This window comes from Dictyostelium discoideum (genome assembly GCF_000004695.1).
Source record: "Dictyostelium discoideum AX4 chromosome 4 chromosome, whole genome shotgun sequence".
Classification (NCBI taxonomy): Eukaryota; Evosea; class Eumycetozoa; order Dictyosteliales; family Dictyosteliaceae; genus Dictyostelium; species Dictyostelium discoideum.
In genome coordinates this window covers 4181936-4197468 of record NC_007090.3, presented here as the reverse complement: position 1 = coordinate 4197468, position 15533 = coordinate 4181936, and the positions used below count along the sequence as shown (strand labels likewise).

Below are 15533 nucleotides of genomic sequence, written 5' to 3'. Positions count from 1 at the left end.
AAAAAAAAAGTCTGCAACCACTCATCCCAATTATTAATCAAACACTCACTATCTCCGATCTCCCAAAATTAATTTTGAAAAAAAAAAAATAGTTGGAAAAAAAAAATAAATAAAAAAAAAAAAGAAGTTCAATTTCTGAAATTAACAAAATAAAACATTTTATTTCTTATTATTTTTCTATTTTTTTTTTTCTTTTTCTTTTTCCTGATTTTTTTTTATTGTTTGGAATATTACCTATTAAGGTCAATTAGTTTATATTTCTTAAAAATATATTGACTTCATTTTCATTGGTATTAAGGTTGTTATAGCGGAAATAATTATTTTTTATAATTAATTTTCTAAGAAAAACAAAACCTAACAAAACCAATATAATTAGGAATAACAAAATGAATAGACTAATTAAATTTGGGTTATTGGATGATGATGATGATGATGATGGTGATGGTAATGAAGAATCGCTATTGCCACCAACACTACTACTACTGCCTTCATTACTATTACTACAACCATTGATAAATATTGGATTATAAATTCCATTCCATATGTAATTATTTTGAGAAACTGATAGTTCTAATGATGAGGTCTTTATGAAATCACACGGATAATATGGTGGAATACATTGAATGGTTTCATTATCATTGGAAATGATGTCACAAATTTTACCATCGATTAATATTGTTAAAAATATATTAATATTACCAAACCAACCAATTAATGTTAGTATTTGATCATTTTCTATTTGTACTAATTGTTGTGAATCAATTGATTGTTTGGGTGTTGCACATCCTGAACTTTCGATCCATTTGGATGAACAATTACAAATTCCATTTTGAAAATTACAATTACCTCCATTAAAACAACCATGACCATTATTACATAATATACCACTACAATCATCGAATACTCTATTTGTATTACATTCACATTTACCAATGATATTATTACAATAACCATTACCGCTACAATCATTACTTAAACAATTTAATGATTTTAATTCACATGAATAGCCTCTCCATTCATTTGAATAACAATCACAAACACCACTTTCATAATTATATTCACCATATTTATTACAATCTGCGATTGGACAATTATTACCATTACATGCTTGATTCACTCTGAAATTAAATGTACTTGAAACATTCATAACTTGAATAATACTTGTAATTAATTCTTCATTATTAATGATTTGATTTGAATTTGAAAGATAACATTGAATTTCATTGAAATTACTTGTTATAATTGAACATGAATGATTTGAAATTAAAACAGTAGTTACACTCTGATTGTATGCAAAGTATTTACCACTGATAATAAAATAATCTGAATATCTAATTATACTACTGATTTGTGGTAAAAATTCATTATATGCAGAGATTTCAAACGTTCTTTGACCTTGTGGTAAAAAAGGAAATGTAACATTAATTGCTTTTGGTACTTCTCCTATCTTCCATCTAGGCTTAAAAATTCTAATTTCTTTGCATTGTTCACCATAATCAAATACTAAAATTGGGTTATCTAATATCATGATTGATGTTGGAAATCCAAGATCACTACCATACAATAGTAATTGATCAGTGGAATTATTATATGAAAGATTTAAATCTATGCTTAAACATGGTTCTAAATTATTTGGGTCGAAATTTTTAAATCTATTACCAGATATTGGTCTGCTAATCGATGGTTGTAAATAATGACATTTAAAACATGATGGAAGATAAATATCAATATAGTTATCGCTAATATCAAAATCATCATTATACCAATTTTCATCAAACTCTCCTGTCAACTTATTACCCTTTAGAAAAAGCATTGAAAAATTATTTGGATACCAAGTTGGTATCGTACCTGTCATACCATTATTTTCCATTGTTAAATAATGTAAACTGGGTGGTAAATTTGTAAAATTTAAATAATTAATTTTCCCATTTGAAAACTCTCTAATTGAAAAAAAGATGTAAAATAATTTAAAAATTAATACCTTAATTACAATGAAAACGAGGATATAAATAAATAAAAAAACTTACAAATTATAAATATTTTCCATATTTTGCATATTAATGAATGGTAATTCACCATCTATATTAAATAAAACTCCAACATTTGGTATTTTTCTTTTAATAATTATAAATTATAAAAAAAGTAAGTTAAAAGTTTAGAAAAGTTTAGAAAAGAAAAATATTTAAAAATAAAATACCTACAACAACAATAGATTATCAAATTTAGATAAATCAATAAAATCCAATGGTTTATCTATTTGATAATTTATTGTTCTTTATATTATAATAATAGTTAAAAATAAATCAATAGTCAATAAAAATAACAAAATAATAATAATAATAACAAAATAAAAAAAAAAAAAAAATGACACATAAAAAAGATAAAGATAATGAAAATTTATCAGAAAAATTAGAAATTCAAAATAAAGAAATTAAAGAGATTAAATTATCAATAAAAGAAATTACAAGATCTATTGAAAATGTTTATCAATTATTATTAACCAATAGGAATTTATGTAGTCATTGTCAACAACAAAAATTGAATAATAGTGGTGGTGGTATCAACAATACCAACAATAGTAATAATAATAATAATAATAATAATAATAATAATAATAATAATAATAATAATAATAATAATAATAATAATAATAATAATAATAATAATAATAAATACAATGATTTAACAGAAGGAAGGAATGGAAATGGGAAAATCATTGATGGATCTGTTGGAGTTAATTCTATAGTACCTATTTTTGTGTATGTTGATAAGTTGGAAAATGATTCAATATTAAAATTTGAATTTAACTTTATATTTCTATTTAATAAATTTAGGTTATTAATTTAGTATTATTTGATATTTAAAAAAAAAAATAAAAAAAAAAAAAAAATAAAAAAAAAAAAAAAAAAAAAAATAGAAATAAAAACTTACAAATTATTTGATTGTATATTATTCATTGATGGTATATTATTTAAAGAAAATGAAACCATATAAAAATTACATTCTAAGTTAACCAAATCATTAAAATAATTAATTTGATAGTTTGATTGGAGTGTGTAAATTTCAAAAATTCTGACATTAACAAATTTTGAAAAATAAATATTAAAGTCACTTTTAATTGTTAATTGATAAATTCTTAAAAATCTAATTGCTATTGTTTTGTTAATATTGACATCCATATCAATTAATGATTCGTCTGAAGAACGTGAATTTAAACTATCTAAATTATTTGAAAACCCAATTAAAAAATTTCTTTCAAATTTATAATTAAAAAATATGTCTCTTTATTTAAATAATAAAAGATATTATTAAAATGATATTATTAAGTATTAAAATTACTTTTATTATTATTATTATTATTATTATTATTATTATTATTATTATTATTATTATTATTATTATTATTATTATTATTATTATTATTATTATTATTATTATTTTTATTACTTACATACTTCGCAAAGAAGAAAAACAATTAAAATCATTGTTTGAAAATATTGTACTTTCATTATCACCATGCAACACAATATCATCAACTAAACCTTCAGAACATTGTGCCCAAAGAAAATAGGATTTATCAACAGTATTACAAAGTGCATATCTATCATCAGATTCTTTATAAAAGTTTTTTGATACGTTTAATATTTTACTTAATAAATTATATAAACATTTATCTAATAATAATATTAAAAAAAAATAATAATTAGAATTTTAATAATATAAAATAATAAATAAATAAATTTAATATATTTACATTCTGATTCAACAATAGTTGTTTGGTTTAACTTTAAAAATATGAATAAAAAGAAAAATAATAAGAACTCCCTTCTTTTCATTACAAAGATTTTGAGTTCAAAAAAAAAAAAAAAAAATTTTTGTTTTGTTTTTAAAAGGCTTTTTTTTTTTAAAAAAAGAAATCAAAAAGTTTTTTTTTAATTTTTTTTTTTTTTTTTTTTTTTTTGTAGTTTATTATAAATAAAAGAACCCATTTTTTTTTTTTTTTAATTTTTTTTTTTAAATATCAAACCCACATGGGCAATGATACACAATACTATCCAGAAATTTATTTATAAACTTTTTTTTTTGTAGAATTGGCAATTAAATAAAACTTAAATACAACCCAATTTGTGCACCAAAAAACATAAAAAAAAAAAAAAAAAAAAAAAAAAAAAAAGATATGTATAGATATTATCTAAGGCCATAGATATAGGGCAGATATAGATTCAAACACAAAAAAAAAAAAATTTATTTTGAAACACCTCTTTTTTATTCTTTTTTTTTTTTTTTTTTTTTTTTTTATTTGCTTTGGAGGTTAACTAAATTTATATTATTTTTTGAAAAATTATCTGGTTGGTCATCATCATCATCATCATATTCATTCGAGTTTATTTTAATTTTTATATAATTTAAATAATTATTTTTAAAGAAACCAAAACCTAATAAACATAATAAAATTAAAGAAAATAAAATTGATAAACTTATTATAATTAATTTTTTTGATGATGATGAGGATGAATTTTCTTTTTCTTTTTTGTTTTCATTACTACCACTATTACTACAATTAATACTATTACTGATACTGCCTTCATTACTATTACTACAACTAATACTATTACTACTTCCTTCATTACTATTACTACAACCATTAATAAATATTGGGTTATAAATTCCATCCCATATGTAATTATTTTGAGAAACTGATAATTTTAATGATGAGGTCTTTATGGAATCACACGAATAATATGGTGGAATACATTGAATGGTTTCATTATTATTTGAAATGATATCACAAATTTTACCATCGATTAATACTGTTAAAAATATATTAATATTGCCAAACCAACCAAATAATGTCAAATTTCGATCATTTTTTATTTGCACTAATTGTTGTGAATCAATTGATTGTTTGGGTGTTGCACATCCTGAACTTTCAATCCATTTGGATGAACAATTGCAAACTCCATTTTGAAAATTACAATTACCTCCATTAAAACAACCATGACCATTATTACATAATATACCACTACAATCATCGAATACTCTATTTGTATTACATTCACATTTACCAATGATATTATTACAATAACCATTACCGCTACAATCATTACTTAAACAATTTAATGATTTTAATTGACATGAATAGCCTCTCCATTCATTTGAATAACAATCACAAACACCACTTTCATAATTATATTCACCATATTTATTACAATCTGCAATTGGACAATTATTACCATTACATGCTTGATTCACTCTGAAATTAAATGTACTTGAAACATTCATAACTTGAATAATACTTGTAATTAATTCTTCATTATTAATGATTTGATTTGAATTTGAAAGATAACATTGAATTTCATTGAAATTACTTGTTATAATTGAACATGAATGATTTGAAATTAAAACAGTAGTTACACTCTGATTGTATGCAAAGTATTTACCACTGATAATAAAATAATCTGAATATCTAATTATACTATCGATTTGTGGTAAAAATTCATTATATGCAGAGATTTCAAACGTTCTTTGACCTTGTGGTAAAAAAGGAAATGTTAAATTAATTGCTTTTGGTACTTCTCCTATCTTCCATGCAAGTTTAAAAATTCTATATTCTTTACATAGTTCACCATAAACAATTACTAAAATTGGGTTATCTAATATCTTCATTGACATTGAATCTCCAAGATCACTACCATACAATAGTAATTCATCAGTGGAATTATTATATGAAAGATTTAATTCTATGCTTAAACATGGTTCTAAATTATTTGGGTCGAAATTTTTAAATCTATTGCCAGATATTGGTCTGCTAATTGATGGTTGTAAATAATGACATTTAAAACATGATGGAAGATAAATATCAATATAGTTATCGCTAATATCAAAATCATAGATTTTATCAAACCAACTTTCATCGAGTTCTCCTGTCAACTTATTACCCATTAAAAAAAGGGTTAAAAAATTATCTGGATACTTTGTTGGTATCGTACCTGTCATACCATCATTTTCCATTGTTAAATAACGTAAATTGGGTGGTAAATTTGTATAATTTAAATAATTGATTTTCCCATTTGAAAACTCTCTAATTGAAAAAAGGATGTAGATAAAATTAATACTTTAATTACAATGAAAACTAAAATATAAATAAATAAAAAAAACTTACAAATTATAAATATTCTGCGTATTAATGAATGGTAATTCACCATCTATATTAAATAAAACTCCAACATTTGTCAATTTTCTTTTAAATTATATTAATAATTATTAAAAAAAGTTAGAGAAAAGTTTAGAAAAGTAACATTTTAAATATAATAAATACCTACAAAGTCGTTAAAATTTCAAATTTAGATAAATCAATAAAATCCGATGGTTTATCTATTTGATAATTTATTGTTCTTTATATTATAATAATTATAATAATAAAATAAATCAAAAGTCAATAATAATAATAATAATAATAATAATAATAATAATAATAATAATAATAATAATAATAATAATAATAATAATAATAATAATAATAATAAAAATAAATACAATGATTGAATAGAAGGAAGGAATGGAAATGGGAAAATCATTGATGGATCTGATGGAGTTAATTCTATAGTACCTATTTTTGTGTATGTTGAAAAGTTGGAAAATGATTCCATATTAAAATTTGAATTTAAATTTATATTTCTATTTAATAAAATTTAGATTATTAATTTAGTATTATTTAATTTTTTTAAAAAAAAAAAAAAAAAAAAAAAAATATTAAAAACTTACAACATATATGTTTGTATATAATTCATTGATGGTATATTATTTGAAGAAAATGAAACATGATTAAAAATTTTAAACTTTACCAAATCATTTATATAATTAATTTGATAGTTTGATTCGAGGGTTTCAATTTCAAAATCTACAATATTAACAAAATTTGAAAAATAAATATTAAAATCTCTTTTAATTGTTAATTGATAAATATATAAAAAATTAAATGATATTGTTTTGTTAGCATTGACATCCATATCAATTAATGATCCATCTGAAGAATGTGATTTTAAACTAACTAAATTATTTGGGAGTCCAAATAAAAAATTTCTTTCAAATTTATAATTAAAAAATATTTCTCTTTTTGAAAAATATTAATAAAATGATATTTATTAAGTATTAAAATTATTTTTATAATTATTTTTATTTTTATTATTATTATTATTACTTACATAAAATGCAAAGAAGAAAAACAATTAAAATCATTGTTTGAAAATATTGTACTTTTATTATTACCACCCAAATAAATAAATCCAACCAAACCATTAGAACACTCTGCCCATTTAGAATTGAATTTATCTTCAGTCTGACAAAGTGCATATCTATTTTTAGATTCTTTATAAAAGTTTTTTGATACGTTTAATATTTTACTTAATAAATTATATAAACATTTATCTAATAAAAAAAAAAAAAAAATAATAATTAGAATTTTAATAATAAAATAATAAATAAATAAATTTAAAATATTACATTCTGATTCAACCATAGTTGTTTGGTTTAACTTTAAAAATATGAATAAAAAGAAAAACAGTATAAAACCTCTTCTTTTCATTATAAAGATTTTGAGTTTTTAAAAAAAAAAAAAAAAAAATTGTTTTGCGTTGGGAAGATAAAAGATAAAAATAAAACACTGTTTATAATAAACTATATGTGATTGGAAACAAAAAAAAAAAAAAAGTCCTTTTTTAATGGAAACCTTAGGAGTGATTGTCATATTAAAAAATTTTTTTTTTTTTTTTTCTTTTTTTCTTTTTTTTTTTCGTAAAAAAAAATATCTCCACAATTTCGAAAAAAAACAAAAACCACATTTAAGTGGTTGTGTTTTGAAGGTTGTCTATGCATTTAGTTAGATAATTAAAAAAAAAAAAAAAAAGAGATATTATCAAAGACCCATAGATATAAGGCAGATATAGATTCAAACCCACAAAAAAAAGAATTTTATTCTTTTTTTATTTTTATTTTTTATTTTTTTTTTACTTTAAAGGTTAACTAAATTTATATTATTTTTTGAAAAATTATCTCGTTGGTCATCATCATATTCATTCGAGTTTATTTTAATTTTTATATAATTTAAATTTAAATAATTATTTTTAATTGTTTTTTTATAGAAACCAAAACCTAATAAACCTAATAAAATTAAAGAAAATAAAATTGATAAACTTATTATAATTAATTTTTTAGATGATGAATTTTCTTTTTCTTTTTTGTTTTCATTACTACCACTATTACTACTACTATTACTATTACTACTACTACTACTACTACTACTACTACTACTACTACTACTACTACTACTACTACTACTACTACTACTACTACTACTACTACTACTACTACTGTCTTCACTACTACTACAACCATTGATAAATATTGGATTATAAATCCCATCCCATATGTAATTATTTTGAGAAACTGATAATTTTAATGATGAGTTTTTTATGAAATCACACGGATAATTTGGTGGAATACATTGAATGGTTTCATTATTATTTGAAGTGATATCACAAATTTTACCATCGATTAGTATTGTTAAAAATATATTAATATTACCAAACCAACCAATTAATGTTAGTATTTGATCATTTTTTGTTTGTTCTAATTGTTGTGAATCAATTGATTGTTTGGGTGTTGCACATCCTGAACTTTCGATCCATTCGGATGAACAATTACAAATTCCATTTTGAAAATTACAATTACCACCATTATAACAACCATTACCATTATTACATAATATACCACTACAATCATCGAATATTTTATTTGTATTACATTGACATTTACCAATAATACTATTACAATAACCATTACCGCTACAATCATTACTTAAACAATTTAATGATTTTAATTGACATGAATAGCCTCTCCATTCATTTGAATAACAATCACAAACACCACTTTCATAATTATATTCACCATATTTATTACAATCTGCAATTGGACAATTATTACCATTACATGCTTGATTCACTCTGAAATTAAATTTACTTGAAACATTCATAACTTGAATAATACTTGTAATTAATTCTTCATTATTAATGATTTGATTTGAATTTGAAAGATAACATTGAATTTCATTGAAATTACTTGTTATAATTGAACATGAATGATTTGAAATTAAAACAGTAGTTACACTCTGATTGTATGCAAAGTATTTACCACTGATAATAAAATAATCTGAATATCTAACTATACTATCGATTTGTGGTAAAAATTCATTATATGCAGAGATTTCAAATGTTCTTGGACCTTGTGGTAAAAAAGGAAATGTAACATTAATTGCTTTTGGTACTTCTCCTATCTTCCATCTAGGCTTTAAAATTCTAATTTCCTTACATTTTTCACCATAATCAAATACTAAAATTGGGTTATCTAATATCATGATTGATGTTGGAAATCCAAGATCACTACCATACAATAGTAATTGATCAGTGGAGTTATTATATGAAAGATTTAAATCTATGCTTAAACATGGTTCTAAGTTATTTGGGTCGAAATTTTTAAATCTATTACCAGATATTGGTCTGCTAATTGATGGTTGTAAATAGTGACATTTAAAACATGATGGAAGATAAATATCAATATAGTTATCGCTAATATCAAAATCTTCACCATACCAATTTCCATTGAATTCTCCTATCAACTTATTACCATTTAAATAAAGAATTGATAATTTATCTGGAAACTTTGTTGGTATCGTACCATAATTACAATGAAAACAAGAATATAAATAATAAAAAAAAACTTACAAAATACTAGTATCCATAACATGCATATTAATGAATGGTAATTCACCATCTACATTAAATAAAACTCCAACATTTGGTATTTTTCTTTTAATAATTAAAAATTATAAAAATAAAATTAGTGAAAAGTTTAGAAAACAAAAATTATTTAAAAATAAAAAATACCCACAAATCATACAGATTTTCAAATTTAGATAAATCAATAAAATCCAATGGTTTATCTATTTGATAATTTATTTTTCTTTATATAATAACAATAGTTAAAAATAAATCAATAGTCAATAATAAATAATAAAAAACAATGATAATAATAATGATAATAATAATAATGATAATAATAATAATAATAATAATAATAATAATAATAATAATAATAATAATAATAATAACAATAATAAATAATAAATACAAAACATTAACACAAGATGGGGGTGGGAATGGGAAAATCATTGATGGATTTGATGGAGTTAATTCTATAGCACCTATTTTTGTGTATGTTGAAAAGTTGGAAAATGAATCAATATTAAAATTTGAATTTAAATTTATATTTCTATTTAATAAATTTAGGTTATTAATTTAATATTATTTAATATAAAATAAAATAAAATAAAAACTTACAATGTATTTGATTGTATATTTTTCATTGATGGTATATTATTCGAAGAAAACGAAACTATATCAAAATTACATCCTAAATTAACCAAATCATTTATATAATTAATTTGATGTTTTGATCGTAGTGTGTAAATTTCAAAATTTCGGACATTAACAAATTTTGAAAAATAAACATTAAAATCTCTTTTAATTATTAATTGATTAATATTTAAAATTTGAATTGCTATTGTTTTGTTAATATTGACATCCATATCAATTAATGATTCGTCTGAAGAACGTGATTTGAAATTAACTATATTATTTGAAAATCCAAGTAAAAAATTTCTTTTAAATTTATAATTAAAAAATATGTCTCTTTATTTGAAAAATATAAATAAAATGATATAATTAAGTATTAAAATTATAATAATAATAAATTATAATAAACTATAATTAATTTTATTTTTTATTACTTACATACTTCGCAAAGAAGAAAAACAATTAAAATCATTGTTTGAAAATATTGTACTTTTATTATCACCACGCAACACAATATCATTAACTAAACCTTCTTCATTACAATATGCCCAAATAAAATCGGATTTATCAACAGTCTGACAAAGTGCATATCTATTTTTAGATTCTTTATAAAAGTTTTTTGATACGTTTAATATTTTACTTAATAAATTATATAAACATTTATCTAATAAAAAAAAAAATAATAATTAGAATTTTAATAATAAATAAATAAATTTAATATAGTTACATTCTGATCCAACAATAGTTGTTTGGTTTAATTCAAAAAATATGAATAAAAAGAAAAATAGAATAAACCCTCTTCTTTTCATCACAAAGATTTTGAGTTTAAAAAAAAAAAAAACAAAACAATTTTTTTTTTTTGTTCACTTCACATTAAAGTGGTGAAAAGTAATTTTATGGGCGCTGGTGGGTTTGTCGCCTCTTTTTTTTTTACTTTTATTTTTTTTATTTTTATGCGGCTCCTAATAATAAAATATGCTTAAACAAAAAAAAATTAAAAATAAAAATTTTGGAGTTTGATTATGTGTCCTATTTATTTGTTTATTTAAAAAAGTTTATTTTTGGGTTTTATTTTATTTTATTTTAATTTTTTTTTTTTTTTTTGAGCCCATTAAAAAAAAAAAGCCAAAAAAAAAAAAAAAAAATCTAAAAATAAATTAAAAAAAAACCCAAAATTAAAAAAAAAAAAAAAAAATGATTATTGTGAATAAAATAATGGATATTATCAAGACCCACAGATATAGATAATTTCAAATTTTTTTTTTTTTTTTTTTATTTTTTTTATTTTTTTTATTTTTTTTTTTTCTGTTTTTTTGGGATTTTACCTCTAAAGGTTAATTAGTTTAATTTTATTCTTTGAAAATTCATCTGGTTGACCACTATCATCTTTATTCGGCCTTATTTTATTTTCAATATTATTTAAATGCAAATAATTATTTTTTTTGATTAATTTTTTAAAGGAAATTAAACCTAATAAACCTAATAAAATTAAAGATAATATAATTGATATGATTATTACTAGAATTTGATTTTTGGGTGATAATGATGAATTTTCTTTTTGATTGTTTTCATTACTATTACTACTATAACTGTTATTGATACCACTACTGCCTTCATTACTATTACTACAGCCATTAATAAATATTGGATTATAAGTTCCATTCCATATGTAATTATTTTGAGAAACTGATAATTCTAATGATGAGGTCTTTATGGAATCACAATGATAATTTGGTGGAATACATTGAATGGTTTCATTATTATTTGAAATGATATCACAAATTTTACCATCGATTAATACTGTTAAAAATATATTAATATTACCAAACCAACCAATTAATGTTAATATTTGATCGTTTTTTGTTTGTACTAATTGTTGTGAATCAATTGATTGTTTGGGTGTTGCACATCCTGAACTTTCAATCCATTTGGATGAACAATTGCAAACTCCATTTTGAAAATTACAATTACCTCCATTAAAACAACCATGACCATTATTACATAATATACCACTACAATCATCGAATACTCTATTTGTATTACATTCACATTTACCAATGATATTATTACAATAACCATTACCGCTACAATCATTACTTAAACAATTTAATGATTTTAATTGACATGAATAGCCTCTCCATTCATTTGAATAACAATCACAAACACCACTTTCATAATTATATTCACCATATTTATTACAATCTGCAATTGGACAATTATTACCATTACATGCTTGATTCACTCTGAAATTAAATTTACTTGAAACATTCATAACTTGAATAATACTTGTAATTAATTCTTCATTATTAATGATTTGATTTGAATTTGAAAGATAACATTGAATTTCATTGAAATTACTTGTTATAATTGAACATGAATGATTTGAAATTAAAACAGTAGTTACACTCTGATTGTATGCAAAGTATTTACCACTGATAATAAAATAATCTGAATATCTAACTATACTATCGATTTGTGGTAAAAATTCATTATATGCAGAGATTTGAAATGTTTTTGAACCCTGTGGTAAAAAAGGAAAAGTTAAATTAATTGCTTTTGGTGCATCACCTGGTTCTGTAGGTCGCATTCTAATCTTATATTCTTTGCATATATCAATAGGCAAAGGTTGTAAAGCATTATTAACACTGCTAATACTAAATGAATTAAAAAATAGACCAAGATTTTTACCATATAATGTTAATGATCTGTTGAAAGAATGATTATATTCTAAATTTAATTCTAGATCTAAACATGGTTCTAAATTATTTGGATCGAAATTTTTAAATCTATTACCAGATAGTGTTGAGCTAATTGATGGTTGTAAATAATGACATTTAAAACATGATGGAAGCTCACCACTAATATAGTTATCACTAATATCAAATAATTTACCATACCAACTTTCATCAATTTCTCCTGTCAACTTATTCCCCTTTACATAAAGGTAGGATAAATAATCTGGATACTTTGTTGGTATCGTACCTGTCATACCATTATTTTCCATTGTTAAATATCCCACTTCGGTTGGTAATTTTGTCCAATTTAAATAATTGATTTTCCCATTTGAAAACTCGCTAATTAAAAATATGTAAAATAGTTAAATATCATCATCATTAAATTCTGAAAAAAAAAAAAAAAAAAAAAAAAAATACTTACAAATTATAAATATTTTGCATATTAATGAATGGTAATTCACCATCTACATTAAATAAAACTCCAACATTTGGAATTTTTCTTTTAATAATTATAAATTATAAAAAAAAGTTAGTGAAAAGTTTAGAAAAGAAACATTTTAAAATATAAAAAAATACTTACAAATAAATTAATTTTTCAAATTTAGATAAATCAATAAAATTCAATGGCTTCTCTATTAGATAATTTATTACTCTTATTTATAATAATATAATAGTTAGTTAATAATAATAATAATAATAATAATAATAATAATAATAATAATAATAATAATAATAATAATAATAATAATAATAATAATAAATAATAATTAATAATTACAATGATTGAACAGAAGAAGGGGGTGGAAATGGAAAAAGCATTGATGGATCTGATGAATTTAATTTTATAGTACCAATGTTTGTATTTGTTGAAAAGTTGAAAAATGAATCAATATTAAAATTTGAAAGTAGTTTTATATATCTATTATATAAATATAGATTAATTAATTTAGTATTATTTCATATTAAAAAAAAAAAAAAAAAAAAGAATAGAATAATAAAAACTTACAAATTATTTACTAGTATATTATTCATTGATGGTATATTATTTGAAGAAAATGAAATTGTATCAAAATTACATTTAAAACTAACCAAATCATTTATATAATTAATTTGGTAGTTTGATTGGAGTGTGTCAATTTCAAAATTTCGGACATTAACAAAATTTGAAAAATAAATATTAAAATCTCTTTTAATTATTAATTGATTAATATATAAATATTTAATTGAAATTGTTTTGTTAGCATTGACATCCATATCAATTAATGATTCATCTGAAGAATGTGATTTAAAATTAAATAAATTACTTGAAAACCCAAATAAAAAATTTCTTTCAAATTTGTATTTAAAAAATATTTCTCTTTTTTTTATTTTTTATTTTTAAAAAAAAAAAGTATTAATAAAATGATATTTATTATTATTGTTATTGTTAGGACTTACATATTTTGCAAAGAAGAAAAACAATTAAAATCATTGTTTGAAAAAATTGTACTTTTATTATTGGAACCTAAAAAAATATTTTCAACTGAACCTTCAGAACATTGTGCCCAAAGAAAATCTGATTTATCAGCAGTCTGACAAAATGCATATCTATTATTAGATTCTTTATAAAAGTTTTTTGATACTTTTAAAATTTTACTTAATAAATTATATAAACATTTATCTAATATAAGAAATAAAAATAAAAGAATTAATATTTATTTATTTATTTGTGTTATTAAAATTCTATTATTTTTACATTCTGATTCAACTAGAGTTGCTTGGCTTAAATTTGAAAGTATGATTATAAAAAATAATATGAACCCTCTACTTTTCATTTTCATCCCTTTTGATTTTTTAAAAAAAAAAAAAAAAAAAAAACAAAAAAAAAAAAAAATCAATTTTGTTTTGCCCGCACTTGTTAAATCATTTGAGATATTTTTAAATTCGAAAAAAAAAAAAATAAAAAAAAAAAAAAAATAAAAAAATAAAAAAATTTTCATCCTAAGAAAAGTTTTATCGCTTTTAAGATTTTTTTTTAAATTTTTTTTTTTTTTATTTTTTATTTTTTTTAAAAAATGCACCAAAACTTTCAGTGAAATCCCTCTGCCTTTTTTTTATTTTGCGACCATATAAATATTAAAATATGTTAGATTCACCTTGAATTCATATATTTTTTAAGGGTTGACTAATTAATTTTTTTTTTTTTTTGAATAAAATTTTTTATTATTTATTTGTAAAAATGAAGCAACTAAAAAAAAAAAAAAAAAAAACAATTAAATTTGAGAAATAAAACAACCCACCCAACTAATTGGAGTATCTCTAAGGGAACCTGTTTTTTTTTTTTTTTTTTTTAATTTGGGGTATTGCCTCTAAAGGTCAATTAATTTAATTTTATTTTTTAAAAATTCAT

General features: G+C 20.7%; 7 protein-coding genes across 7 annotated transcripts in view; 1 reads left to right on the top strand and 6 right to left on the bottom strand.

Moving 5' to 3' along the window:
• Positions 1-247: 247 nt before the first annotated feature.
• DDB_G0286217 (hypothetical protein) lies at positions 248-2056 on the bottom strand (the record flags this gene model as incomplete). The annotated part of the gene is made up of 2 exons (XM_632696.1): positions 248-1940; positions 2028-2056. 2 exons carry the CDS (start codon positions 2054-2056, stop codon positions 248-250), a joined length of 1722 nt encoding a protein of 573 aa, XP_637788.1.
• A 308-nt stretch (positions 2057-2364) lies between these two features.
• On the top strand, positions 2365-2847 carry DDB_G0286215 (hypothetical protein; the record flags this gene model as incomplete). Its single annotated transcript, XM_632695.1, has 2 exons — positions 2365-2759; positions 2835-2847. The coding sequence occupies 2 exons, from the start codon at positions 2365-2367 to the stop codon at positions 2845-2847; spliced, it is 408 nt and encodes a 135-aa protein (XP_637787.1).
• An 80-nt stretch (positions 2848-2927) lies between these two features.
• DDB_G0286213 (hypothetical protein) lies at positions 2928-3836 on the bottom strand (the record flags this gene model as incomplete). The annotated part of the gene is made up of 3 exons (XM_632694.1): positions 2928-3220; positions 3456-3674; positions 3755-3836. 3 exons carry the CDS (start codon positions 3834-3836, stop codon positions 2928-2930), a joined length of 594 nt encoding a protein of 197 aa, XP_637786.1.
• Positions 3837-4296: 460 nt separating this feature from the next.
• DDB_G0286211 (hypothetical protein) lies at positions 4297-7585 on the bottom strand (the record flags this gene model as incomplete). The annotated part of the gene is made up of 8 exons (XM_632693.1): positions 4297-4436; positions 4479-6115; positions 6164-6241; positions 6324-6395; positions 6538-6678; positions 6766-7083; positions 7206-7428; positions 7504-7585. The coding sequence occupies 8 exons, from the start codon at positions 7583-7585 to the stop codon at positions 4297-4299; spliced, it is 2691 nt and encodes an 896-aa protein (XP_637785.1).
• A 426-nt stretch (positions 7586-8011) lies between these two features.
• On the bottom strand, positions 8012-11218 carry DDB_G0286317 (hypothetical protein; the record flags this gene model as incomplete). Its single annotated transcript, XM_632692.1, has 7 exons — positions 8012-8160; positions 8194-9673; positions 9942-10017; positions 10186-10326; positions 10395-10745; positions 10848-11073; positions 11137-11218. 7 exons carry the CDS (start codon positions 11216-11218, stop codon positions 8012-8014), a joined length of 2505 nt encoding a protein of 834 aa, XP_637784.1.
• A 518-nt stretch (positions 11219-11736) lies between these two features.
• On the bottom strand, positions 11737-14958 carry DDB_G0286329 (hypothetical protein; the record flags this gene model as incomplete). The annotated part of the gene is made up of 7 exons (XM_632691.1): positions 11737-13483; positions 13566-13643; positions 13725-13796; positions 13923-14063; positions 14151-14415; positions 14634-14804; positions 14880-14958. 7 exons carry the CDS (start codon positions 14956-14958, stop codon positions 11737-11739), a joined length of 2553 nt encoding a protein of 850 aa, XP_637783.1.
• Positions 14959-15492: 534 nt separating this feature from the next.
• Positions 15493-15533, bottom strand: part of DDB_G0286209 (hypothetical protein) — a gene marked incomplete at both ends in the record, with an annotated part of 2705 nt that continues 2664 nt past the window's right edge. The window contains one exon of the mRNA XM_632690.1: positions 15493-15533. This exon is cut by the window's right edge and continues 1682 nt beyond it. Within this exon, the coding sequence (XP_637782.1) occupies positions 15493-15533 (41 nt within the window).